This window comes from Passer montanus, unplaced genomic scaffold (assembly GCF_014805655.1).
Source record: "Passer montanus isolate IOZ18808 unplaced genomic scaffold, ASM1480565v1 scaffold35, whole genome shotgun sequence".
Taxonomy (NCBI): Eukaryota; Metazoa; Chordata; class Aves; order Passeriformes; family Passeridae; genus Passer; species Passer montanus.
Window position 1 is genome coordinate 7,070,330 of NW_024368263.1, and position 27,781 is coordinate 7,098,110.

At 46.0% G+C, this 27,781-nt stretch overlaps 1 protein-coding gene across 3 annotated transcripts; it reads right to left on the reverse strand.

The window, feature by feature from the left end:
- Positions 1 to 27,604, reverse strand: LOC120505583 (ATP-binding cassette sub-family A member 10-like). Of its 3 annotated transcripts, XM_039716274.1 has the most exons (39): positions 26,994 to 27,601; positions 24,836 to 24,945; positions 24,213 to 24,429; positions 23,644 to 23,802; positions 23,319 to 23,419; positions 22,871 to 23,097; positions 22,279 to 22,417; positions 21,722 to 21,907; positions 20,456 to 20,603; positions 19,816 to 19,987; positions 19,156 to 19,214; positions 18,652 to 18,762; positions 17,570 to 17,745; positions 17,163 to 17,282; positions 16,252 to 16,390; positions 16,052 to 16,142; positions 15,617 to 15,756; positions 14,934 to 15,053; positions 14,181 to 14,376; positions 12,550 to 12,716; positions 11,712 to 11,839; positions 11,220 to 11,357; positions 10,608 to 10,721; positions 10,096 to 10,266; positions 9,638 to 9,748; positions 8,874 to 9,008; positions 7,495 to 7,563; positions 7,024 to 7,115; positions 6,472 to 6,592; positions 6,044 to 6,161; positions 5,469 to 5,560; positions 4,405 to 4,568; positions 3,806 to 3,881; positions 3,470 to 3,564; positions 1,914 to 2,033; positions 1,639 to 1,779; positions 1,323 to 1,402; positions 1,188 to 1,243; positions 1 to 524 (listed from the first exon to the last, which is right to left on the reverse strand). In XM_039716274.1, exons 2-39 carry the CDS (start codon positions 24,935 to 24,937, stop codon positions 426 to 428), a joined length of 4,890 nt encoding a protein of 1,629 aa, XP_039572208.1. In that variant the 5' UTR covers positions 24,938 to 24,945; positions 26,994 to 27,601; the 3' UTR covers positions 1 to 425. The 3 variants fall into 3 exon arrangements, with proteins under 3 accessions (XP_039572208.1, XP_039572209.1, XP_039572210.1); XM_039716275.1 differs by lacking the exons at positions 1 to 524; positions 1,188 to 1,243 and having other exon boundaries at positions 1,359 to 1,500; positions 26,994 to 27,603; XM_039716276.1 differs by lacking the exons at positions 1 to 524; positions 1,188 to 1,243; positions 1,323 to 1,402 and having other exon boundaries at positions 5,469 to 5,562; positions 6,045 to 6,161; positions 26,994 to 27,604.
- Positions 27,605 to 27,781: the final 177 nt, after the last annotated feature.

A 27,781-nucleotide genomic window follows, 5' to 3' on the forward strand; every position in this document is an offset into this window, starting at 1 on the left:
TTGTTCTACAGAGACATTTATTGGAAGGGCATGAAAATGGAGTGCAAATTCCAGTAAGAACACGTTGTAGGCAGAGTCCCAGGCATGGGTGGGAGAGGAACCCAGGAGAGCAGAGCGTGTCCAGACTCCCTGATGCACCCAGATCCAGAGGGATTTCACCCCCAGGGCTGGATTAGGACCCTTCTTTCTGCAAAGCTTTCAGTCCTCCTGCTTCACCCTGCTTGGCTTGCCAGGAGCTCTCACCAGGGCAGGCACTATTGGATCAGCTTTGGAAGTGCAGCTTGGAGCAGGACTGAGAGCCCTGCAGAGTGCAGGTAAAACACCTTCTGTGTCACAGAGGAGCCTGTTTTCCTCTCTGTGGTACACTGAGAGTGGCAGTAAATATGTGCAGTTTGGTTAATACTGAGCAATGCATAAATGAGCATTTAACAGTCCTCCTGCTGCAGCTGTTTCCAGTCAAAAGTCCCATCCAAAGTCAGATCAAAATTATCCTTTTCCTGCTCTCGGGAGAGCTCCAGAAACACCTGAAATGAGCAAGGTAATGCTTGGGTTATTTCTCTGTGATGCTCCTTTGCAGGAGGCACAGCCCTGCAGCTCTGGGAGAGGTGTGGAGAGGATTTTTGGGAGCAGCAGCTGAGCCTCCTGTGCTCTCTGGAGCAACCAGACAGGCATCCCCTGCTGCAGCTATTTCCATACAGGTTTCCCCCACAGGTTTTTCCCCATAAACATATGCTTTTATGGGTGTAAGGATGTAGACAAGCTGAGCCTCCTGTGCTCCATGGAGAAACCAGACAGGCATCCCCTGCTGCAGGTATTTCCATACAGGTTTTCCCCACCAATGGATTGTCTTAAACATTCCTCATCTTTGCCCCCAGCCTTGTACAATAAATAATCTGCTGTTTCCAGAGCACCCAGAGGGGCTGGGCATGGGCAGCTCCCTCCTTGGGTGTGCTGTGTGCCTTCCTCAACCCAGTGGGGTCTGAGACTTCAGCCAGATTTGTTCCCACCATGAAAAACCCCAGCAGTAAAAAAACAAACCATTTTCCACCACTTTGCCAGTAGAGAACCCCTCACCCACCAGCCTCAGGCAGTTTTTTGGTGGAGCTGCCTTTTGCCACTGCACCAGCCTGGGTTTGGCTGCAGCTTTTGTCCCTGCTCCTGCCTTTACACAAATAAAATTCACCTGCCTGAGACAGAGTATTCAAGGAGAAGCTGTACTCCTCGAGGCTGCAGTTTCGTTTGGCTGTGGAGAAATGGGAAGAGGGTTGAAAAGGAGCAGTTGCTGTTCTGCTTTTTGAAAAAGTCCCCTGGTTTTCTCTTACCTTCCTCCAGCTTGGAGAAGGACTGGGACAGGGGCAGGGCATCTCTCATTGGGACCTTGTAGACAAGCAAAGAGGGGAACCTCGAGGAAACAGAAGAAAAGGTGATTCTTGCTCTGTGTGGAGCTCCTGGGGTCAAACCTTTATGGGCGTCCTGCTGCTGGGATCACAGGAGGACTGGCTGTGGTGACATTATAAATCAGATCCCCCTACAGGGAGCTGTTCATCCCTCTCCACCTGTGTCTGGCCAGCCCACCAGGGATGTTTTCAGGGATGAGGCAGTGTTGAAACCACTCCTCATCCCACATTTTGCAGTTACCTCTCCTGGCGAGCTGCACCTGGGAAAATCTTCAGAACCTCAGCGTGCAGAGCATCAGAGCTCTCTGCATCCTTGACCTTGATTTCCAGGAGATATCCTTTGCCAAACTTGTTCTTCAGGTACTGGATGGAGCCAATGCACCTGCAGGGCAGGGAGGCACGGAGGTGACAGTGAAATCATTGTCACCTCAGCCCCTGCTCCTTCCTGAGAAGGAAACCACGGCACATTCCATGGCAGGAGAGGCTGGAGGAGCAGCCTGGGTGGCTGTCACCCACCGGAGCTGGCCGGACACCAGGATGGCCACACGGTCACACACGGCCTCTGCCTCCTCCATGTAGTGCGTGCTCAGGAGGGCTCCTGACTCCTTGCTTCGCACGGCATCCCGGATTGCTCTCCTGAGGACCAGAGGGAAAAGAAAATTGTCCTGGGTTGACTCTATGATCTGATGACTTTTATCCCCAGTCGTCTTGTTCTGTTTATGCTGAATAATAAGTTTTGCACCTTTAGGACTTGTTCCAGACAGTGCAGAGGGAGGAAGAAGCTGCAGTTTGTTTTCAGACCCTGCACTCACTCCTCCCCATTCCTGCTCCTGGGCTATGCTGTCTGTGGATGGACAGACAGCGGGACAGAGCTCTCCTTTGCTTTAGTTGGTTTTAGCTAGCTGAGACAAAGAAGTTCCCTGGACTGTGGTCTTTTTTCTTTTTCTTGGACCTGTTTAAACCTGCTCTGACCTGAACAGCAGCTCCACCTGTGGCCCCCTGGCCAGGCTGGGCCGTGGCATTTCCATTTCACTGATCAGAGCCTGAGTGAGCCGAGCTGCAGCCCACAGAGGGGACTCTTCTGAGTTTGTCATCTCTTTTGGAGCAGCAGGAGGTTTCATTGTTTAATATTGTTTGGGTTCTATTGTTTAATAAACAGTTTTTTTCTCACTTTTCTCCAAGGAGGTATTTTCTCCTGAATCAGTTGTGGGGAGGGATCAATTTAATCTGCTTTTCTAGAGGAGCCCCTTTGGGGGTTATCTCCCAGATTTGCCCTGAACTAGGACAAAAATATAAAATAACACTCCCTAGAAATATCATTGTTCTCTGTCCATCCAAATGCCTTTCCCTTAAAATGAGAATAAAATTTTCACGTGGAACAACTTTGGATTAATGAGCACATGGTAATGCTTTGAAATAATGACAAAAAATACTTTTGACTTGAGTCTCTATGAATTCTCCCAAATCCCATTTAGGACTGTCCTAAATCTTGCAAAAAGGATGAAGGTAAAATAGTTATTCTCTCTCCTTGCTCATCCCTGAGTTAGAGACAAGAAATGTATTTTCCAACAGAACCACTGCAATGTGAGGGACAACACCATTTGTGTATGGGGTAAAACACTTTCCATTTTAAATTAAACGTAATTTTAAATATCTCCTTTTGGCTTCCAATTCTTTTCCCATGGTGGTGGCCCTGTGCTCACAGTGGGAACACCATTTTAGTGTAGTGGTTTTGGTTTGCTAATTTGAGATTTCTCCAATTCTGAGATTTTCTGGCTAATGTACTAATGAGTGTGGTGGGTTCAGTGCTGGCTAATTACTGATGCACTCACTTCCTGCTGCGAGGTGGGATTAGGAGAAAGGCAAAGTAGGCTCAAAACTTTAGGTGGGTACAAAGAAAAATGCATTAACAGTAACTAAAAGAAAGAGTGAAATAATCAAACTTTCAGAACACTTTTCACAGCCTCAAAACTTGAAAAGGATACAAAGAAAAATGCATTAACAGTAACTAAAAGAAAGAGTAAAATAATCAAACTTTCAGAACACTTTTCTCTATAATTTTTCCTGCTCACCAGACACAGCGCTGCCCGTTGGGATCCATGCCAGTGGAGGGCTCGTCCAGGAGCAGCACGGAGGGGTTGCCCAGCAAGGACAGTGCCACACAGAGCTGTGACACAGAGAAGGGACTCAGCCAAACCCCCTGGCACTGTGCCCACACGCAGCTGTGGACAGCACCTCCTCATTTGTGGGAATTCTGATTTATGAAATGCGGGTTTGGGAAAGGCTCATTTCCATCACCCCACCCAGCACGAGGCTCTCCTGGGTAGCTCAGGGCACAGCTTGGTCCCTCCACTCAGAAAGGGGAGTTTCAATTAGTGTTTGAGCATTGCAGGTGACCCAAAACACACCTTTCTGGTTATCCCAGGAGGTAATTTTCTGACTTTTTTGTTTAAGTAGTCTTGAAGCTGCAGAGCGTTCACAATTCTGCAGGGAAAATGCAAAAAGAACATTTTTATTGCTCCAAATCAATACTCTCATCAAGTGTTCCCAAAATGGCAAGAAAAAAGAACTTTTCTCCCTTCGCTCTTGACTCCTGCTTGTTTTCATTAAACATTTATTGTGTTACTAAAATGCAGTGACTATTTGGAGCAGAGTGCACTGAATAAGCCACAAGCTCTTTTCTAAACCCATCACCAGTGTCAACAGCATTACAAATCCATTCCCCTTGCCAGTGTCAGCTCAGCACCCTTTCTTGTGATGCCAAACTCCAACCTCAGAGATTTCAGAAAAGCTGCCTAAAGATAACATTCTTAAAAGGCCATTAGTGGTAAATTCATCCCCACCAAACACACTCAGGAAAATCGGAGGTTTTCTTTTCACTAAATCACAGCACAACAGCACTTCTGCAGCTGAGTCCCCCGCGTTTATTTCTGTGAATTTCGCCTCTCTGGTCCCCTCCCCATGGCTGAGGGGTGGAACTCGGAGCATCCCCAGCCTCCCTGTGTACCTGTGCACAGCAGCAGCCGTGTCCTCCTGGCGCAGCCCCTTCACGGCCGCGTAGACCCTCAGGTGCTGCTGCGGGCTGAGCTCCAGCCACAGGGGGTTCTCCTGGGGGCAGTAGCCCAGGAATGCAGGAGCCTCCTCCAGGGCATCTCCCCTCTTCATCAGCACCTGCAGGACCAGGCTGGGCGTTGTCCTCTCACACAGCCTTGCCCAGCACAAGGCGGTGCTGGGGTTTTTCAGGAGCAGGATGGGGATACTGGGATGTGCTCCTTGAGCTTTTATGGCAGCAGCATCAGCCTCAGCACATGGTTGAGGCAGTTGGAAGATGGCAATAGCTCATGTACAGCCAGCAGCAGCCAAAGATTTCTTTGTTACAGAGCATATTAAAAACTTTCTAGCCAACAGCGTATTGCTAAAGCTCACAGGCCATTGTTCAAGGGAATCACTAAAAGCACACGTACACCTGCTTCACAAAATGCTGGCTTTGTGTCTGCTCTCTATTAACAATACACAATACTCCAGTATTAAGCTTAAAACCTTCTACTATAAACCTTAAAACCTTCTACCTTTATACTCTAAAAACCCCAATTCATATGCTAGGCATATTTTTCTGCAGTCTTAAGGTCCATCTTGGCCAACCCTAAAACTCAAGTATTGTTTCATGTCCTTTCTTGCTGTACTGTTTTAACTTTTCTACTTTCAGACTCTGCAGCTGCAGCAGAGTCTGAGTTCTCTGCTCTTTCTGTTTCTGAGGTCTGCTGTCACAGCTTTCTGAAAGTCTTCTTACTTTTACTATTTTTCCCACCCAAGGGGTGATTCAGGGGAGATTATGGGGTTTAGGTGAGGAAAACATGGCAATCAGGGCAGATGCAGCAGCTTATCAAAATCAGAAGTAGCTCAACGTAACCTTATTAATACATTAATACATAATTTAATTTAATTGATGAACCCTGATCACTAATAATGCTCTGACAAAAACTGCAGCCTTGATAAAAATGACAACTTAGCCTAGGTGCAAGGTTTGGGTTTTTGTCACGGACCCATCCCTTGTCCCCAGGTGTCTCCTACCTGCCCAGCAGTCAGGGTTGTCTCTCCAGTGATCATTTTCATAGTTGTGCTTTTCCCAGCTCCGTTGGGCCCCAGAAGTCCTAACACTTCTCCTGCAATCAATACATAGAATTTGTTAGGACTATTCCCCATTCAAGAAATATATCATAAATATACAAGAATAATCATAAATATATAATAACTATACAATAAATATATCAATATATACAGTCCCATAAAAGAAAAAATAGAAAAGGCAGCATACTAATATCAAAGATCATATAAAATAAATTGTTTTATTGTATAAAATACACACTCCAAGAGCCCATAAGATTTCAGCTTAAAACTGATGCTGTGAATTGCTCCCAGGAGCCACTGCTAAAGTGGTCCCCTCTCCCCAGGATCTTTATTTGATCTTTATTTTCAATAATGGACAGTCACAGGCCATTAATAGGATGCACCATTAACACATCAAGCCCAGACTGAAGGTGTTTTCACAACAGAACAAATAGATTTGACCTCTCTGTCCTTGCTCAGCTAACTGAGAATTAACTCTGGGTCCAACACAGGTCTGGCAGGACAGTCCCAGTTCTCACCTTTTTTAACACAGAAGGAAAGGTTTTTGGTGGCTGTTTTCTTCTTCTTCTTAAAAAGTGAGCCAGCTTGCTTTATTTTATATTCCTTGCACAGATTGCTGACTATAATGACTGATTTCTGAAAGTGAGGAGGAAAGAGCAAGATTAATTTATTATCTTGGCTAGCACCAATCCTTCAGCAATTTTTTTTTCCATTAAAAAAGGCAGAAAACCTGAAGATCTTTGTTTTATAGTTTACCACAAATATGAGGTGCAACAGGACACTATTGTGCAGGTTCCTTCAAGGAGCTTTCTTCTCCTCAGGGAACCCACACTTTTGGAATTTTTATTTTCCCAGTGAGAACACAGCCAGAGCCCTGAGCTGCACTGGTTTGTGTTTTACCAGGTAGGAAAGCAAACAAAGCAAGAAGGACAACACTCAGGGGTACCTCCTCCTGACTGGGAGCCACCACAGCATTTCTCACTGCTTCCCTTTCAGCTCTGACATCTTCATCTTCCTCCTCGAGCTCCTTGGGGTGCTGGTGGCTGCTTTCTTTCCTTGGGGAAATCCTGAAAACCCACCAGGTTTAGCTTAGGAGTTTGTTCTTTACCTCTATTCTCCACTACTGCATTTTGGATAAACCAAGAGAGAATTTCCCTGGGATTGGATTTATACAATATTGTAATGATTACTATTAAAATCATCATCATTATTGTTATTGTTGGGGATGATGATGATAATGATGATATTTATTTTGGTTTTTACCAAAAAAAGAAGCTGGAACATCTCACAGCACAGGCAACATCCTGTGGAGGCACTACATAACTTAAAAGCTGTTTTATATATCACACCACTGCAGTATTTAAGGGGCTATTGAAGTCATCAAAAGATCACCAGTATAAAAAAAAATATTTAAAAATAGGGACACAAATGCAATGTTTTCAAGGAGAAGCAGTGGGGTAGGAGTTTAGATTTCATATGTGCATGTGTTTATACAAACCTAAATATGGGGTCCCGTCTCAGCACTGCTTTTCCATATTTTAACTCCAAAAAGCGAAGAAGAAGAATGAACACCACAGAATGGATGTAAGGCTGAAAACCAGAGGTTGCCACATTAACAGCCTTGCCTTGCCTCCCACCACAGCTGGCACTGAGGTGGTGGCAGTGCTGTTAAATATGTGGGGGAAACAGAATATGTGAAAATGGCCCAACACTGAAACTCAGGGTAATCAACATTGCAGAAAACCCTAAGGGCAGAAAAACCCCAATTCATAAAATAACAGGGCAGCATGAGGTGATCTGGGCTTATTTCATTTTGCTTTCCCCATTTCAAAGGTGTGAAATTATTCTAGCACAGAGGGTAAAATGTCATCCAGACCCACCCAGATCCTCCTCCTGCATCCTCATACCTGAGGAGGGGCTTTAGGAGACCCACATTCCTAAATAAAAGCAATGTTAAATGTTTTCTTACTGCAAAGACAGCAATCAGTGCATGACTGCCTGGAGCCGAACTAAATGGATCAGTGTCCCCCACGAAAATCTGTAAGAATAAAAAAAAATACTCAGTGAAGAAGTAATTCTTTAGTATCATTCTGGTTAATGCAGTAACATTCAGAAAAGCTTTGAAAATCTGCAAAACTTCTGATTTTCCCCAGATGAACAGATGAGCAGATACAGATGTTTGGCTTTGGGAACCCTGGTCCTACACCAGAACAGTACACAGACCAGACTCTCCTTCCAGATGTCCTGTCCCAGGAAAACATCTCTGCTTTGGGTCCCAGTGGAGAAGAGGTGAGTGGGGCAGGACAGAGGAGACTTCACCCCTCAGTAATTTATCATTTATCAAGGGTGTTGCACATAGCTGGGGTGTTTTGTTGAATTCTCAGCTGACTTTCCACCACCCCTGTCAGCTGACATGGAGTACAGCCCCTTGTGAGCATTCTAAATTTTAACCCAGGTTTTTTTCCAAGACAGATCCATGGCTTTAGATTTTCTCTTAGGACTGGTCAAGCCAAGTTGATTGACTCTGTGGTTGCTCCATCCTTGGCATTGTCCAAGTCCAGCTTGGATGTGGCTTGGAGCAACGTGGTCTAGTGGGGGGTGTCCCCTGACATGGCAGGGGGTGGAACGAGATGAGCTTTAAGGTCCCTTCCAACCCCAACCATTCCATGATTCCATTCTATGACTCTGCATGGAAAGAATTAAGAGTTTTTTACCTAATCTGCAGTCACAGCTGCACAAAAAAGTCACCCCCAGCCCTAAGGAGCAGCTGGGAAATGAGATCTGAGCTGAAAGAGTCGCTTAACGACACACTCTGGAAAATCCCACCCAGGATCAGCCTTCCCAGACTGCAGCGTGCAGTTACTACCAGACTTTGGGGCAGTTACCCCCAGATTTTGATGCAGTTACCCCCCGACTTTGGGGGCAGTTATTCCCAGACTTTGGGGCAGTTACCCCTAGATTTGGGGCAGTTACCCCCAGATTTGGGTGCACTTACCCCCAGATTTTGCTGCAGTTACCATCAGATTTGGGTGCAGTTGCTGCCAGACTTTGGGGCAGTTGCCCCAGATTTTGGTACAGTTACTCTCAGACTTTGGGGCAGTTACCACCAGACTTTGGGCCAGTTACCCCAAGACTTTGGTGGAGTTACCCCCAGATTTGTGTGCAGTTACCACCAGATTTGTGCACAGTTACCCCCAGATTTTGCTGCAGTTACCATCAGATTTTGGTGCAGTTGCTGCCAGACTTTGGGGTAGTTGCCCCAGATTTTGGTGCAGTTACCCCCAGACTTTGGTCATGAGGACCCAGGGTTGTGTTTCAGGCCCCTCCTTGCCCAGAAGCAGCACTCACGTGGGAGTCAATCCCAAAATCGATCGCCAGCCCCATCAGGGGGTACACAGGGACCAGGAGGGACAGGATGTAGAGGGAGATGGGGTGGATCAGGTGGTCGATGATTCTGCCGATGAAAACAGAAATAGAGCACACCTGAAAATAAAACAAGAGGGTGACTCAGCTGATGGGAAGGGTTACTCACTACTCCTTAAAACTGTGTGGGTCTAGCTCTGTAATTCCCTGTTGGATTTATAAAAATTGACAAAATATTGAGGAAGATGAGAGACAGAGAGGGCTCAGGAGATGCTCAGCTGTCTCTGTCTGAGAGTTGGCTGCTGCTTTGGGCCAGCTGGGGAGACTTCCTCCCAGGGACAGGGCTGCTTGAGGCAGAAAGTCAAACACGGGATCCCATCCTGTTCATTCCCATCCCAATCCATGGCAATAATCCACCTCCTTCCAGGTCAGGCTTGATCAATGTCTAGCCTGATGGGTCCTGTCCCAACACTTTATATCTCTTGGATGTGGAGTGTCAAGCAGAATGATAAATTCATTTTTTGTCTCTATTCCTGCACCAGTGCAGGTTGGATCCAGGTATTCCCCCGTGTCACAGCAGGATTGTGGCAACAGAACACTGTGACACAAATTTAATACAGAATTGGCTGCTATGAATCACACCCAGATTTGTGCTCCGCATCTCCGCTTGTTGTTCTGACATCTAGCTCATCCTCAAGATCTCAGAATGTCTGCAACCCCTGCAGTGCATTATCCAGCCACGTGCTCACCACTATCAGGATGAAAGACCAAAGGCCACAGCTCCATCCTTTGCGAGAGTTGAAGGAGATCAGGTAGATTAAGAGAACGATGGAAATTCCATAACCAAACATCCCTGTGACCTGCAGGGAAAAAAGGCTTTTGTTGGAGAAAATGGAGTGAAGTAAACCACCAGAAACCCATCTATAGCAAAGGGCAGCAGTGGAAATGATCACACACTAAGATCAGGGCATTTAGAAATTACCACAATTTTACTCTGAGGTGTAAAGGAATACATTAAGGCAAGATTTATTGCCTTTTACTTCCAGCTGGAGAAACCCAAGGGATAGGAGGTGAAACAAGAAAGTCACTAAGAGGACCAAGAGTGTTCCAGCACCATCTGCACCCACAGTGTCTCAGCTGCCCACACACAAAATATTCTCCCTCAATCCCTTCCAAGCAAACCAGCAAGGACCAGAATGGGATGTACCAGCAAGAAGGTGATGCTGGCACTGCCAGAAATCTTGTTGCTCAGGGCAAACTGGAGCCCAAACATGGAGAAGAGCAGGATCCAGCAGAGTGGGATGTCCACCAGTGCCTGGCCACACCAGTAGGCTGAGGGAAAGAGCCCCGAGATCCTCAGCTGGGCACGAGCTCCTGCCTGGGAAAGCACAATTTTAAAGGGTAGTTTATTGCCCATGCCTGGTTGGCCAACTGCCCCCATGGGAATGGCCCCAGGAAATGAAAAGAGAATCAAAACTGTCACCGTTGTGATTCTGGGGTAAAACTCAACCTTCTTTTGTCTTTCAATATTTTGCGCTGGCTGCAAAAACTTGTCATGGATCAAAACACCCCAAGCTGCCAATCAGGGCTGGGCTCAGTTACCTCAGAGGTGTTTCCCAGCCTAAATGATTCCATGGTTCTGTACCCAAACATCCTCCTGGCAGTGCAGTTGTGATCCCTTCTGCCCACCCCAAAGCTGCTCCATGCCAAGGAATTTACCTTGCAATCCTGTGTGTAGCCCATGGCAAAGTGAGGAGGAAAACCAGGGAATAACAGCAGCGTGTAAATGAGGTACATGGTCATAATATAATCCCAGTAATCTGGATTGACCAGCTGAAAACAGAAGAACAAAGCAATTGTGGAAAATGTCTACGATTCATTTCACCATTCATCTTACTGCATTCCTCACGGATTACAGGGCAGTATGAACAAAAAGAGGGATTTGAAACCAAGTTTGGGAAGGTTTTCCCAAAGCAGAGCCATGCAAAGTGCTTGCTGGTGAGGAGAGATGGGTGGTGCAAGTCCCACTCCTCCATCCCAGATTTGTGGGGAGCTCTCCCTGTCATCAGCTGACAGGCCAAAGCTTGAATAACGAGCTGGAAAGAATAAGGAACCTCCTGGAGAAACCCTCCCAGCCACCCTCTCCACCCAGCAGCCCTTCAGACCCACAAGGAAAAATCTGGTTTTCATGAAGTCAAATGTGGTGGTTCCAGAGGCACCATGGAGAAAGATGGATTTACATGTTCAGACAGCCCTACAAGGCTTCCCATTAAAATCTGACGAATTTGTGAGACCTTAAATGGTTTTCTGACAGCTTCTGGCTTCACTTACAGAGAAGAAGGGGTGGCTCCAGATTTGGATGTGCCTGGTGGAGTTGAGGGACCTCAGCAGGGCGTTGCTGATGACATTCACCAGCACTGGGAAGCAGTTGACAGCCTCCAAGTGGCACAGCACAGTGAACCTGTAGCTCTTCAAAGAGCAGGGAAACAAGGTGAGAACTCCTAGCTTTTCTCATCTGCAGGCAAGCAGCAGAAAAGAAGCACACCAGGAAAATCCAGCCCTGAAATAGCTTTGCTTATGCCTTGTTTGCTAAAAAAACAAATTATGAGGTATTGGAAGTGTGCTAAAAATGTACATTTTGAGGTGGAAGGTCAGGGAGATAAGGTCTCCTGTAGCATGGACTTTACTGCTCAAAACACTTCCTAATTTTCATACCTCACAAAAAGTCAACAGGGCCATCCCACAGGGAGAGCTGATGGAGGTACCTTGCTTAATTATTCAATTGTTGTGAGGAGACTGGGGGGAGAGGAGAAGGATCCTCACCTGACCTTCCCGAAACACTCGTAGAGCACCATTGTGTTCTAGCTCCTCTGTGATATTGTCCTCCTTTGCTATTTCCACTGTAATATCCTGGCTCTGGAGCAGATGGATTAAGTCGTCAATGTCTGTGCCTGGTGTGAGGACCAAAAACAGAGGAATTATAACTGGAAAACAAAAGAGTCGTTGACAATTTTATTTTTATTTTTAAATCCATTACCACCAAACAAAACCAGAAGAAATCTAATAACTGTGGGGATCAGCCAGCACATGTGTGCTGGATCATTGCACATTAGTCTTTGGGAAGTTAATGGATTTCAGATTGAATTTTTGCATTGTCCTTTCTTTCCCCTGGTCTCTCCTGAAGAGCTACAAAATGAATTTTCCTTTGGGTGCATCTGATGAAGATACCAGTGTCATTCTCTAGCTGAATAACATGAAATATCATCCACTCATGGGAATGTTGTACGTGAAACTCTGGAAGCAGCCCATTAATTTGACTCAGCATGAGTGAGCCTGGAGTGTGCTGCCTGGTTTGAAAACCCCACACTCTGAAATTGCTTGGACAGAGACCTGGATTTGTGGCAGGGAGAGAACCCCGTCCCCACCTTATCTCACACCTGCTCTGGTACCCTTTTGCACATCTCACCAGGGTCTCACCAGCTGCTGAAGCCACAGCAGGTTTCCCCCACAGCCCTCTAAAGACAATCCCTCCTCCCTGGTCAAAGCCTTCATCCCGCCTGGGATCCTCCACATCTTCACCCATCTGCTCTGTCCTGCGCTTCCCTTTGGAGCAGCAAGAACCCAGAACTGGGAGGGATGAGGAGAAGCTTCTTCCCCTCACCTGTGTGGTTGTAGACCAGGAGGGTGGTGGTCTCCAGGTAGGATTTCCTCCCCAGGGGCAGGAAGTAGCGTGCAGGAGAGAGCTGCCAGGCACTCACACTCTGCCAGCCAGCCACCACGCACAGTTGCAACACCAGAGGAAGCAGAAAAACCACATAGAGCAGCAAACTGCATTAAGAAAGAGATGAATAAACACTCTGAAAAGAGATATTCAGCAGAAGTGCCTGCAGAATGCATTTGTGTGCTGGAAATGGTGGGTGATATTCAGATTACCCAATGCTCTGAGAAAAACTTTTGGCAATTTTCATAGAATCGCAGAATATCCTGACTTGGAGGGGACCCACAGTCATCCAGCTTATGGCCCTGAATCCCAGCAATCCCACCCTGGACATCCCTGGGAGTGGTGTCCAAACTCTCCTGGAGTTCTGGCAGCCTTGGGGCTGTGCCTATTCCCTGGGGAGCCTGGGCAGTGCCTGAAGAACCTTTCCCAAAATCCAGCCAAAACCTCCCCGTCACAGCTCCAGCCATTCCCTCAGGCCTTGTCACCAATGACCACAGAGAATTTTATTTCCAGAATTCTCAAACTTTGATCATTCACCAAATGATTCAAAATGTAGCAGGGAGAGAACCTCAGATCCAGACTGCTCAACTTTTTTGGGCCATGAAATGCCTTTCAGACTTCCATTAGGTACAAGGTTTTCATAATTCAGCACCTTGTAAGCATTTTAGGGCCATGAAATGCCTTTCAGACTTCCTTTAGATAGAAGTTTCTCATAAATCAGCATCTCTCTTTGTGCCCTACCAGGAACTCCAGTTTGAACAGCAGTGGGGCCAAATGAGTTCAAACACTGGCAACATGAGAGAATTAAAAAAAAAAAAAAAAAAAAAGTAGAGGAACCCTGAAAGCACTCTCTGTACACACTGACTAATTTTAAAACTTCCTCCATTTGACATAAAAGTATTTCTAAATGATTCTTTTCTTTGGAAAGAAAATGGGTTTCTCTTGCATAAATTATTCATCATAGAAATGAAAATGCACAAAGGGAGATTTTGTGTTACTGGCACTGGAAAGCAAAAAATTTTCCCCTTCTCTGAGTGCAGATGACCAAGATCATTCCTAGCCAAGACCTCAGATCAATTAATCCAAACTCATGGAAACAGGGGTGTGGAAGTTGTCCCTCCTGGTGTGACCGTGTCCACTTCCAGACCTCCAGGAGATAACCCTGTAGAGATGGATTTGAGCAGCTTGGGCTGTGGTGTGCTCCAGCCAAACCACTTTTGGTTGCTCTTGTCAGAGCCCTCTGGAATTCATCAAGGTTACTGGGACATAAATCGTGCTAAGTTAAGAAAGAAAAGGCAGAGAAAAAAAATGCCAAGACCACAAGAACTAGATAAAGGCCGTGAAAAAAGTGAAAGTCCATGAAGCACTGGACTGTATCCAACCACATATCCTGAAAAGTGCAGAGTGCGTGGACAAGGTAGAGGCACCAATCAAGAAATGTGTGATTAGTGTGCAGTAGGGTTAGAATGTATAAACAGAGCACAATGTAAACAATAAAGTGGCTTCTGGTTAATCACACTGGTTAGCTGTCCAGGAGTCCTGCTCTCCTGCAGAGCCCCCGTGGGACTTACATGGACCGCAGGTTCTTCACCGAGCTCTTGAGCTTCAAGAAGTGCACCCGTGCCATGGCAGAGACCTGCTGCCTCCAGAGGGCCAGGCCCTGCACTGATGCCATCCCAGTGTCCGAGAGCAGCAGGGAGCCTGACCTGGCCTCCTCAGGGCATCCTGGTTCTGCTTCTGCCCACTCCTCCCCAGGGACGTGCTCGTCTGCAGAGAGTTTCCACGTGCACATTTATGTCTAAGATTATAGGATGCAGGGCACCCCCGACATAGGGAGTGACTGGCACCTGACTCCATTGATCCAGAATGCTGAACAATTGCTTTATTAAACTACACTATCTCACATTAATACTATACTGTATTAAAGAGATACTACCCTACAAAGGATACTAAAGAATACTAAAGAAAAACCTGTGACTGTCCAAGACAGCCAGGACACAGCTTTGAGTGATTGGCCAAGGAAACAAAACAATCCTCAGCAAAATCCAATTGACAAGTCCCTTCAGGTAAACAACCTTCCTAACACATTCCACATGTGCAAAAACAACAGGAACAGAGATAAGAATTGTTTTCTCTTTCTCTGAGGTTCCTCACTGCAATTCCCAGGAAATCTCCTTGGGAAGTTGTGCCTGCCTGCTCTCTATGAAGAGAGCTGTGGCTACATAAGACCAGCTTCTAGGCTGGAATTCATGAAAGTTTAAGAGGCACCTTTGGAAGTTACTGCAGAGGAGCTGATCTCTTTGGCTGTGGGTTGTAAATTGTACCTTTTTGATTGTCTGTGGCTTCTCCCTCCAGCCTCAGGAACACGTCCTCCAGGGTTGTCATGCTGACTCCATAGTTGATAATGCCCTGCTCAGAGCAGCTGTCGAGGCCACTGAACAGATCTGGAGAACAGAGATAAAACAAAGCCACAAGCACAGATATCCAGACCACTCTGGCTCAGCTGAGCCAGCCTGACTGGAGCATCTCCAGTGACAGAGAACTGCCAGGTCACAAAGGTGTGGAGAAAAACAAAACTGCCAGAGCCATCCCTCATGGAAGGTGTTCTTCTGCTTAGCACCAACATTTCAGACTGTTTTCACCCTCTGTGGGATGGTCAGGCTGAAGTGATGGGCATGGTGGGTGAGAAATGGGCACGGAGCAGTGCAGGTTGTGTGGGGTTTTCTCTGATCTCTGTCTTTTCATTTAGCAGAAAGAGAACTGAACTCTCAGTAACACACATGGCCAAGTTTAGCCTGCAGGGTTTGTCACTGCAAACAGTAGAAAAGCATTTGTTGCACAATTTGATCTTAAATGTATGATAAAATTGTGGGGAAAACCCAAACTGTGATGGTTTTGAAGTCCTGATGTGACTCCCGTTGAATATCTCCCTTTGCATTTCTCCTTCCACACATTTGTCTTTTTTTTTTCTCTATGAATAATCCTCAATTATTTTCATATACGTTACCTGGGAATTTATTAACGTTTTCTAAAGGCAGTTTGTATCTCAGTTCATACTGGGTGTGTCCTGAGAACGTGGCATTGGGGATGTACCGTTTCACCAGGGATGTCACATTCTCCAGGTCACAAGACTCACTGACATGGATCCTGTTTGTGGAAAAAACCACAGACGCTTAGGTTTGGAATAAAAAACCCAAACCCACCCAGACAAATATTATCCACCATTTAGTGGATGCATAAAAAGAAAACTCCAATATTCTTCCTTCATTCCGTGCTCTGGATTAACTAATCCCAACCCTAAATCTTACTGCTGTTTCAGTTAAAGGAGCTGGATTTTAATGCAGGTAATTTGTTTTGATGACATCTGCTCTAGGGTTTCATGAATTCTGGTGTCCCCTTGTACTTGCATGTTGCCAGGTATTGCTGGGGCTTAAGGAGATACCTTAAATGATAGCAAATCCCCCATTTTTTCTTCAGGAACAGAGAAGAGCCAACACACTTCAGTCTCCCGTGCGAGATAAAAGCCTTGCGGTCTGGAGAAAGGAAAAACCAAAGGAATTTCTAGTGCAGAGGAGTCACTGCCATCTTTTGGGGCTTTGTGCTGTGGGGTTACCCCACAGGAATGCCCCAGGCAGAGCTCACCTGCCAGGATGTCAGCCTCGTCCATGAACTGGGTGCTGAACAGGATCACCCGCCCCGCCTGCTGCTCCCGCAGCAGGCTCCACACCCGGTGCCTGGAGAGAGGATCCAGCCCCGCCGTGGGCTCGTCCAGGAACAGAACCTGCAGGGAGGGAATCAGACATTCCCCATGGTCACTCTTGAGCCAAGAATGACATAGGGACAGTGAGAGGCAGTACTGTAAAAAAAGCAAAGAAGGCTTTATTCAAGCGACCTGCGCGGTTTAAATAGAGTGATACGATTCTGTTTGATTGGCTAACTAACAAAAACACCTTCCTCACACACCATCCTTGAGACGCGCGGTTTAGAGTGATACGATGGATTCTGTTTGATTGGCTAATTAACAAAAACACCTTCCTCACACACCCTCCTTGCGAAGAACAGAAGAAAAACACCACCTGCAGATTGTTTATACTTAACGAGTCATCACATCCTTACAACTCCCTGAGAGTTCTCACAAGAAAAACGCCACCTGCAGATTGTTTATACTTAATGAGTTATCACATCCTTACAACTCCCTGAGAGTTCTCACAAGCTGCTGTGAGAAGTGCTTGCCATTTCTCTCTGTCCCAGTGCCAGAGCGGTGGCACGGCTTTGGGGTTTGGGGTTATAAAGGCAAGAGACCTTGGGCACCTTTCAGACAAGGGCAGCTGTGCTGGAGGCTCTGAGAGCTCAGGGAACTCTGTCTGCTTCAAAACTCAGCTGGCAAGGTGGGTATGAATTTGAAAAAAACAAAAGAAATTAATAAATGTACTCATTCTAATTATAAGCACTTTAAAGAAGTCTGAAATCCTGGAGGCAAATACATGCCCAAGGTTTTAATTATGCTGGACCTGAGTGTTTCCTGCATCACAGAGCCATGCCTGCTGCTTTACCTGGGGGTTTCCAAGCATGGCTATTCCAATGGATAACTTCCTTTTCTGGCCACCACTCAGTTTTTCAGCTTGAGTGTCTTGAATGTTGCTGATATCCAGCAGTTCCAGAATCTTTTGCACCTAGAACAGCACAAGGATGTCCATTCTCAGCAGCTATTGTCCTTCCATCCTTTATGAGGGTAGATTTAGATTTAAATTAGCCATCAGAAGGAAATCATTCCTTTTGAGGGTGGGCAGGCCCTGGCACAGGCTGCCAGAGAAGTTGTGGCTGCCCCTGGATCCCTGGAAGTGTCCAAGGCCAGGTTGGGTGGGGCTTGGAGCTTCAATTTTCAGAAGATCCAGGTGGATTCTTTGAGCTTCCCAGTGCAAAAGGAGCCTCTGTGGAATGGTGGGGAACAGACTCTCACCTCTTGCTCCACCTCTTTGGACTTGATGCCCTTGAGTTCCGCAAAGGTTTTCAAGTTTTCTTTCACTGTCAGGACCTCAAACTGCGTGTTGAACTGCGGGCAAATCCCGATCATGCTCCTGATCTCCTCCCTGTCTCCCATTTCAGACAGTTTGTAGTTGTATATGGTGGCAGAGCCTGTTCATGGGGATAAATGGGTGTCTTAGGTTGGGAATGCAAGAGGTGGCTGGGGGTGTGTATTCTATTTGCCATCTGTCAGAGGTGGGACAGTTTTCTTTATCTCTTCCATAAACCAGTCCTCCCTCCAGCAGATCTCTGCTGTTCATGGGCCATTAATTATTAATTATCTTCTGTTCATGGCCAGTGAGTGTCCCTGCCTGGCTGATCAAATTCCATCATCCCACTGGGAGATGTTCTGCCCAGGTTTCCACAAACCAATCCTGCCTCCAGGAGATCTCTTCTGTCCATGGGCCGCTATTTATTAATTATCTGCTGTTCATGGCCAGTGAGTGCCCCTGCCTGGCTGATCACATCCCATCCCCCCATGGGGAGATGCTCCGCCCAGGGCAGGAGCCAAGCATTCCTCCCTGGATACAATCTGAGCCTGGAACAGCACAGCAGCCTCTGCCCCCTGCATTCCCAGAGGAACACCAGGCCCATCTCTGGAGCTGCAGAGGAAAACTCCCCCCTTGTGCAGGATCCCTGCTCCAGCAGAAGCACAGCTGGCACTGCAGGAGGGCTGAGCCCCCATGGGATGGGACTGTGCCACCACCCTGACACACAGGAGTCAGCTCTTGCTCTCAGTCTGGCAGGGTTGTTTTGTATTACTGCATTTTTTTTTAAATTTATTTTTTTTCCTAGTAAAGGACTGTTATTCCTGCTCCCATATCTTTGCCTGAGAGCCCCTTAATTTCAATATTACAATCATTCAGAGGGAGGAGGTTTGCATTTTCCATTTCAAGGGATGCTCCTGCCTTCCCTAGCAGACACCTGGCCTTTCAAACCGAGACAATGGGATGAGGGGGGATGAATTGATCTTTAGAGCTTCTGGGTCAAGGCCACCCCACCCCAGCCTGCTCCTACCTTCTGAAGGGAAGCTGAGCCCACTGAGCACGTTCAGCAGCGTTGTCTTTCCAGCCCCACAGTGGCCCAGCAAGGCAGTGATCTGACCCTCATAAATGTTTAAAGACAGACCTAGAACAAAAATAACAATCAAGTCTGGGGAGAAACGAGGTTTGAATTGCCCTCCCTCACTGTCAAAGGCAGGAGAAGTCAAAAAGTATAAGAATTAAGTGATAATAATTAGCCAAAAGAGCATTGAGTGGGGAAAAACTCTGCAAACATTTAAAGGCATAAGGACTTGGTCTGTATTTAGCAGAAAAGACAGAAATAAAACAATTTAAAAAATTAAAACCTTTATTCTCTTTAGTCTTATTAAAAACAGCAAATCAGTAAAAACTGAACACAATAGTGATCAGTCACATCAATTAATTTTTGACATAAATTTTCAAGCAATGCAAGTGGTTTTTTTCACTGACTGACTCTTTGCATTGTCTTTAGCAGGAATCAATCTCACAGCTTTCATACCTCTTAAAGCTTCTGTCTTCTTGTCCTTCTTCTTATAGGCTTTTTTAATATTGTGGAGCCTAAAAGGAAGGTAAGGAGGTTGTTATTTGGGGATTTCCATAAATGCTTTTCCCTGCTGCCCTTTTACATTTTTATGGACCTTAAGTTACAATGACAGAAATGGCATGAAGAAAATAAAAGGTGCTGGGAAATAAAGCTGAGATTCACAGGTTTGACAGGCTCTGTGCCCAGGTGTGAACATCCCAACCTGGCACCAAAAATGGGGCACCAAGAGTGCCAAAGACAAGGCCAAGCCCATTGCAAGACTTTTACAATGGGTTGCCCTCTTCATTCTCCCTTTTGTCCCTAAAGGACATTGAAAGTCCACAAAAACAACAGCAACAAAAAAACCCAACAAAAACCCAAAACAAAACAAAAAACAAACAAACAAACAGAAACCAACCCAAAAAACCCCTCCAGTTATTTTAAAATCTAAATTTACCTAAATTTCACCTTTAATGACCAGTCTGAATTATCTTTTTATCTCTAATTTTTCTCTGTGAAACAAAATGTTTTGCAAGAGCCTCACGAACACTAAAACAGCCTAGAAAAGTCCAACCCAAGCTGATGGAAGGAGTGGGGAGCCCTAAACCAGACACAAGCAATCCCTTCTCTGTGAACCTGATGGCCTCCTTCCCCAGGAATTCGGGGGGCACAGGCTCCACATGATCCCCAAGGAGCTCCTCAGGGTTTGCTGTGGCTCTGGGCACGGCCCTGGTGGAGCCTCTCCTGCTCCTCATCCAGTACGAGGCCTTCAGGAAGAACAAAGGAGGGGCTGGGATCCCATATTTGCCTGCCAGGAAAGCAAAAAGATGGCCTGACATCAACCAAAGGCACAGCCAAGACACCATCCTAGACTAAACTTTTAGGAGTTTCAAATAAGTACAAAATTGGTGCTTTTTTTCCAGTCAACCTCCCTGCCAGGTTTGGAGCAGAGGTAGAGGATACAAGAAGTGTGGCTCCAGGGAATTATGTCATGAATTCAGTGCTTTTTGTAATGAATTAACATGTATTGTCCTACATGTTATTACACTATAAGCTCGTGTTTAGAAAGAAAAAAATATTAAATAAAAAAGTTAAATACTCTGTTGTCATTGACACTCTGAATCTGATGGGTGCTAGAAATAGAAAAGTCACTCCATGATATCATAAATTTCTTTTAGTCCAAACCTTATTTTGTTTGAGTCCAAGAAAGGAGCAGCCCATCATTTCCTTGATATAGACCATGCAATCCATGTAAATAAAAATAAACCATTCCTACCTGGAATAATTTTGTCGAAATACAGAGCCAGCAGCATGTACAAGACTGAGTCAAACACCAGCAGTATGTAGGTTGAAAATAAAAAGTATGCTTCCTCCATAAGGTTGGAAAAGGAGAAACCTATTCCATATTTCTCTAAATCAAAAATCTGAAATAAAAGAGAAAGAAGAACAAATTTCAGGCTGGAAAAATATGCAGATGGCACCATGGGTGCAACTCTATTTCTTAACCTGGAAATCATCTGCAGTACTGACCAACTGTTCTTATTTTCTTTCTAAAGAGGAAAGGGAATGAATTTACACCAGGCAGAGATCTTCATGCTTTAATCCAGAATTTTCCAGAACAATCCAGAAACAGAAGAAAAGATCAGAGTTTTAGAGGAGATCAGTTAGAAAAAACCCTGATATGGGCACTCTTGATGTGACAGTCACGACAAAAATGTTATAATTTACATAATGATTGATTTAACCATATGGCGAATTAACAAAGTCAGTCCCTTTTGCTGCTGCCGCAGAAATCTCTCCCAGACAGATTTTAAAAAAAATATATATCAAGAAATATTAGATTACCAGAGATAGCAAGAGCTGTGCAGATATGACTGATGGAAAACTGGGCAGTGGCACAGATTTCTGCAGGGTGGGATGGAGGAAGGGCAGGGATGGAGGAAGGATGGGGATGGAGGAAGGGCAGGGATGGAGGAAGGGCCGGGATGGAGGAAGGGCAGGGATGGAGGAAGGATGGGGATGGAGGAAGGGCAGGGATGGAGGAAGGGCAGGGATGGAGGAAGAGCAGGGATGGAGGAAGGATGGGGATGGAGGAAAGGCAGGGATGGAGGAAGGATGGGGATGGAGGAAGGGCAGCAGCAGCAGGAATCCAGAGCTGCATTTGCACAGTCCCTGCTGCCAGGAGCAGGGGAGTGGCTGGGCAGCCAAGGATGCTGTCCCTGATGTCCCCAAGGACAATGGGGCTGTTGTGAGCAGGACGGGGCCATGTGGAAGCTGCAGACGTGCACAGCAGCAGATTTTTTGTGGCAAGGGCCCTGCTTGTGTCTGCATTGAGCTGCTTTTGAAGCAGGGGAATGGGAGGGGGTGTTGGAGCCCCTCTGTGCTGCCCAGCACAGCTCAGCTCACCTGGGGGTTTCAAACAGGCTGTGCAGAGGAAGGGAAAATGCCTGGGTGGTTTCCAGCTGGATTTTTGATCTAAGGGCAGGAATTCCTCCACCAGCAGGGGAAGGAAGGCTCAGCTGCAGGGGTGGTGCCCCCGTACCTTGGCAATGCCAGTGTTGAAAGCAAAAGGACACATGAGACCAAGGAACCACTTCAGTGGCGTGGGGACTTCTTCTATCAGCACTGCCAGGCTCAGGAACCCGAAGATAAAGATGATGAGGAAGCCTATGGAGCTGACAAGCTTGGAGGTCCTTAAGAGGGAGCAGAGCATGAAAACCAGGTGGATCTGTAAGGACAGAACTTTTCTTCAACCACTGAAAGAAATAATTATTCTTAACAGCAGCACTTCCATCTGCCAGGAACCAGATTTCAGCTCAGATTTCTGCTGAGCTGATTCTGGATAATAAAATCTACTAAAGCCCTTCTTAGTGGGTTGACCTGAGTTTCAAACTGGGCCTTTTGTAACCAAACAAGAGCCTGTCAGCCCTTCAGGCTGCAAATCAAATCTCTGCTGCTGACCTAGAAAAGCCACTCAGATATTTCAGCCAGCGTGGCCCACAAAGCTCCTGAGCACAAAGGCTGTGGAGCAATGCTTAGGTTCATCAACGGGGTAATAAATCATGTGGGGAGGAAATCTGGCTTTAAAGCCTGACTTACACAGGCCAGGCCATAGAGGAAGAAGAGGAGTGAGACTGCAGGGAAGCTGCTGGTGTAGAAGCGCTCGTGCAGCACGAGGGCCGTCAGCAGGCAGGAGAAGATCAGCACGTAGAGGGAGTACAGCAAACTCCAGGACAGCCTGGGGAGGGAAAGTGCCTTCAGCCCTGTGGGTAATGACCAGCTCTGCTTACAGCTTTATCTGCACGTCAGAAGTGTTTAAATGGAAATATTAATTATTTTCCGTGGCAATCACTTCTCTTTCACATCCTCAGAACAGAGAGGTGATCCAGCTTAGGGGTAAATGCCCCAGGGAGCAGAGGACACCACTGCCATGCTCAACCCTCTGGATGAGAAACTGAACAAAAGCAGTGACCAATTAATACTTGACATGAATTTTCAAGCAATGCAAGTATGCTTTTTCATTGACTGACTGAAATATTTGCACAACGGTGTTTCCTTGTCTCTACCAGGAATCAATCCCACAGAGTGCTGGAGAAAAGTTATAAACCCCTTTAACTCATTAATTGGCTTCTCAGCTGCCCAGGACTAGACTGATTTTTGGCAAACCTATTCCAGTTAAAGAAGAGCTCACCAAAATGCAATGTCCTGCAGGCCCATGGTCTTCATCAGTTCTTTGAGCTGCTTCTTTTCTCGTGTGACATTCCTTGATAAGAAATACATGAAGGGGAAAAAGCACATCACAGTAACAACCATGAAGTAGCTGTACTCCAGGCTGATGGAGAAGAAGATGCCCTGGGACTTCATTCTGGCACCAGCAATGGTTTCCATTTCTTCCCAAACAGAATGATTTGTCACCATCTAAAGGAACGTAAGGTCAACAGATCAGTGTTTTGCTTATTTTCTGCAGTGAGATGCATTTATACAAGGAATATTCTGCTTCATCCTCCCTGGATTAAGTTTTAAAAGCAGCTTTATTTTCTGACAAAGCCATCCCTTGCTATTCCCACAGCAGAGTTTGCCTTTCCTATATTTTATTTAAAATAAAAGGATGTCTCCATCAGTTCCTAAATTGGATTTACCTCTATAATGGCAGCATCAATGCTGGACTGCAGGGACAGGAAGCCTTTGTACCAGTACCTTGGGCTCTCACAGCTCTTCCAGGAGAAGTCATAGCAGCTGTCTGCAAGACAAAGGGCATCACACTAATGAAAAGGAATTAATTTTCATTATTAAATGTAATGACAAGAACACACTGGCATTGTGGGAAACTCTTCAAATGGACAATGACAAGAAAAAAACCCCAAACCACCCACACGCACAATTCATTCCAGCACTTAACAAATGTGGATTATTCCCACCCTGTCCACACCAGGCAACCACCCTGAAATTCTCATTCTGTATTACCTACGTATCCAATGACTTCATTGGGAATAATCACATGTGTGGTAGGAAACCTGAGGTGGTAGGAGAAGTTGTCCTTAAATACAACTCCTATACTTTCCCTGTTTGAAATCCAGGCTTTCTCCATGGCTCTCTCATCATCCACTTCCTTTAGTTTTATACCTGTGGAGTGCCAGAAAAATATTGCCATGAGATTTCGTGAGTCTGAAAATGCATCCAGAGGCATTGAGGGAATGTTCTGCTTTCTCAGCACTGCAACTCCTCCTTTTCTCTCTGGCCAGGGAGGCAGCTCTAAGTACTTCAGACTTTACCAGCTGAGAAGAAATGCACCTCAAAAAATGGTTTTTAATGTGTTCTAAAAGTGTTAGGGAATATTAGGTAAGGCAGAGCTTTCCAGTTCAGAAGGGCACACTGGCCTCACACGTAGTTTAAATCCTAGAGAAGAAATACTTGTGAAAATGGAGGATTCAGGATGAATTTTAAACCATCTCCTGATCAAAGATGTTGGAGCACTGTTACAACACAGCAGGTTCAATAATGGCAAAATCCAGTATTTAAAAAGCAAAACCCACCCGACATGACAGAGCTGGAGGCCACTTTGTTCATGATGTGCCTCGTGGTGGCAGTGGCGGGGGTGAAGGTGACGGTGGCCCCGGTGGCATTGAAGGCAGGGTCGTCCAGGTAGCCCAGGTGCTCAGCAGGCACCTCGGGGTACTGGATTTTCATCATGAACGTGGACGAGGACACGATGAACACCAGGGGCAGGAAGAGCAGGGAGAGAATCCACTCCTGCACCAGGGAGAGCAAGGAGGAGAATTTCATGGCAGGATAAAAGCAGGTTTGTTGTGGGATTAAAATGGGAACAAGAGGAATTCAGTCTTTGTGGGATTAAAATTTAAATAAGAGGGACTCGCTCACGCCCATTTCTTAGGTGGGGATGAAGAGATTTTCTGCATTGTGCCCATCACCTGCTCCAAGAACCCATCTGTGCCCTCATTTGTCACGAACCAAACATAAATATCACCATTAAAAAAAAAGAAAAAATCAAGTCTCTAAGTGTTCATTGCCAGTCAGGCTTCTCAAAAGTATTTTAAGTTCTAATTTTACCCAAGTAAGTTGGTATCTAGGGGCATGCAGGGATTGGCCATTCTCAGTAGTTAGCTACCATTTTGTTTTATTTTTAATTTTTTCTTACCTGAAAGCTCTGCGTCTTCATCCTCCACTTGATCAGGACATTTTTCCACAAGAGAATTTTAATTTGCTGGAATACACTTATATTCCTCTGGACTGTCTTCATCTTTGAACCTAGAGACAATTTTCTTTTTGAAAATTGCTTTCAAATACAACAAAAACCAAACCAGCAGCAACTGGTTTTATTTGCACAGTCCTTGCAGATGTGCAGTGAAACTTTTTCTCCCTTTTTACAGCAAGAATGAGCTGAAGAAACTCAGATGTTGTGTGCTGAGCACAACCACCCCCGCAGCACAGGGTCCAAGAGACCTCATCACCTTCAACACACACCAACCCCACAGCTCAGCAGCAAATGCTGATAAAAATCAGAATTTCAGGCTTCTATGCTTCAGCATGGGGAATCTGGGAGGAGTTCATAATTTATTGATGAAATAAAAAATGGACTATCACATTACGTGACCTAATTGGCTTGGGTGGGCTCCATATCCAAGAAACAACAACAATATAGTCAATTAAAATCCCTAAAACCCTTTTGCTTGCAATTTTAATGTGTTATAGGCTCAACACCAAGAAGTGTTGAGCAACTGCTGGCTGTGGTGTGAGCTGAGCTCTTGTGGAAAACAGCATCTGCTGCAGGGAACTCGGAGCCATGAGAGAGCAAATTCTTGGAAGTGCGTGGGAGAGATGTCACTGGCAGGTTATTAATGAAAAATGAGATAAAACCGAGTGGCCACGAGCATGCACTGATGTGTTACTCCAACAGACAGGGCAGAACCCTCAAAATGACATGGTCCAAGCAAAACAAGGATTATTTTGCCTGGTTAATGCTGGTGGTGGGAACTGAAAGAAGTAAAGCATAAAGCTGCCTGTCAGATTTTTGCGTATGAGAGGTGTGCTTTTAACCATCCATAAAATATCCATGAGGACCTTTAATGAGCAAAAGAATTCAGTAGCTCCATGTAAAAGAGCTCTGCTCACATGGCCAAGCTGCTCTGCTGTCACATCTGGAGCTAAAATCTGCTTTTCAACAAAATCCTGATCTTCTCTAAGTGATTCTCAGGTAGAAAAATCGGAGCTGTTACAGACCTAATCCCTTCAAGCCTTCCTGTCATAGGGATGGAAGATTTACGTTGTCCTGTTCCCCTGGGGGACAATGCCTCCTGGTGCTGACAGCAAGACAGAGTTTATCTTCCTCCAGATATTTCTATTCAGCCCTCAGGGGCTGAATCTCTGGGTGTGATGAGACAGCAGGCACTGGAATGCTGCAAAAGCAGCTGCCACAAATGGGCTGCAAACACTTGTCCTGGCTTTTGCCATCATTTCTAAACAGTTTTTCCTCGCTGATGGTCTCCCTAAACCCACGTGTATAAAAATTTCAATTTAGCCTGTGTAATAACCTCTAGACTTCCTTGGATAAACTGTGGGTTTAAACTTGCTATTATTTGGTTGCTTTTTCACCCCACAGAAGCGAGGATTAGGACGTTGTGTGTCACCTGTGCACATCTCCACCTCTGCCACGGGGTTTGTGTCACAGCTAAAGCCCCTTGCCAGGTGGTTCTAAGAGTCCCATGGAATAACCTCAGCAGGCTGACACCCCCAGGAGATCCTGGGGTGGAGAGTGGCACACCAGGAGCTCACCCTGGACATGCCACGTGTCCCTCGTGTGGGCATCCCTCAGTGCCCCCTGCCTGTGCTGCTGCAGGGTTTGGGCAGCTGGGGGAAATGTGATTTCTGATTTCTTTGCTCCTGTGCTATTTTAGGAGGAATTTTTTAGAGCATAAATGGACAGAACTTTTAAATTCAAACTTTAGCTTATACTGAAGGTAAGGAAAGAAATCTGCTCCTCATATGTCCTGGATCATTTAAAATACTGAACTGAAGCTGCTGCTTCCTTGTGGTGCTGAAAAACACTAGACATAAACCTCTGCCATAAGCTGAGCTCAATTTGTGTGTTATTTAATCTCAGAGTAAGGTTTGAAAGACTCTGTTGCCTTTAAACACCCCTAAGCTTGACTCAACCTATTAGAAAGATGCCCCATGCCCCAACCAGTGCTGTACCTGCTCTCACCCAGTGTTATTAGCAGCATTATCATTTACTGGGGGTTTCATACCTTCAAAATAACAGTTGTTATTTAGGCTTAGGAAGAATGCTTCAGCCTTACCTCAGCAGGAAGGTTTGAGAGGAATCCAGAGCCTGTCCTGGAGGAGCAGAGGTGCTGAGCCTCCCTGGGCTGGACTGGCTGACTGTCCCAGAGACTCCCAGCTCTCCTTTGTCGTTTTTTCCCCCTCAGGCACTTCTGCAAAAGACGTTCCTCACACCATGGCTTCTTTTTTCCCCTGGCTTCCTTCTCCTTCCCCCCTGGCAGAGCTCCAGCTTTATCAGTGTCAGAAGAAGCACACAGAGCTCATCGCTGTTGAGGCGCTGGAGCGCCTTGTCCGAAAAATTAACTCAGGACATTCTTGAGTGGTGGCCAAGAGAAGAAAAACAAGCCCCACAACAAACCACACAAAAATCCTTTCTCTGGCAAACTCTGCTGTGTTTCTCAGTGTAGTAAGAAGGGCTGAAGTCACAGTACAGGCAGGGGAGGACAAAAGATGGCAAACTCTTCCCATGGCATCAGCCACAGAGCAGGAGCAGCAGAGAAGTGCTGCCTCCTGGATAGCAACAGCTCTTCCAGCTAAAAAACATATTGGAAAGGTTGAAATAAACGTCTCCTGATTAAGCCTGCACTTCTAAAGGGGATGGGTTTGGTTTCAGCCCAGGCTCTGGAGCGTGGCTGCTCAAAGCAGCATCCCCAGGCTCATCAGGGCTGAGGGACCCGGGGTGGGAGGGAGCCTGAGCAGCTGGGACAGAGGTTGGGCTTGGAAAAGTGGAGCAGCTGGATTTGCTTCCTTCTGCTCTGCCTAGCAGGAAAAAACCACCCCTAAGATTTAAATCCCATTCAGATGT

Excerpts from the sequence above, each read along its gene's own strand:
- LOC120505583 (XM_039716274.1), bottom strand. The coding sequence starts at position 24,937 with ATGAAGACAGTCCAGAGGAATATAAGTGTATTCCAGCAAATTAAAATT. Across the intron at positions 1,244-1,322 it reads CTTCTCCAAGCTGGAGGAAG|CCAAACGAAACTGCAGCCTC; the intron begins GTAAGAGAAAAC and ends ATTTCTCCACAG. Across the intron at positions 525-1,187 it reads CCTTGAATACTCTGTCTCAG|GTGTTTCTGGAGCTCTCCCG; the intron begins GCAGGTGAATTT and ends TGCTCATTTCAG.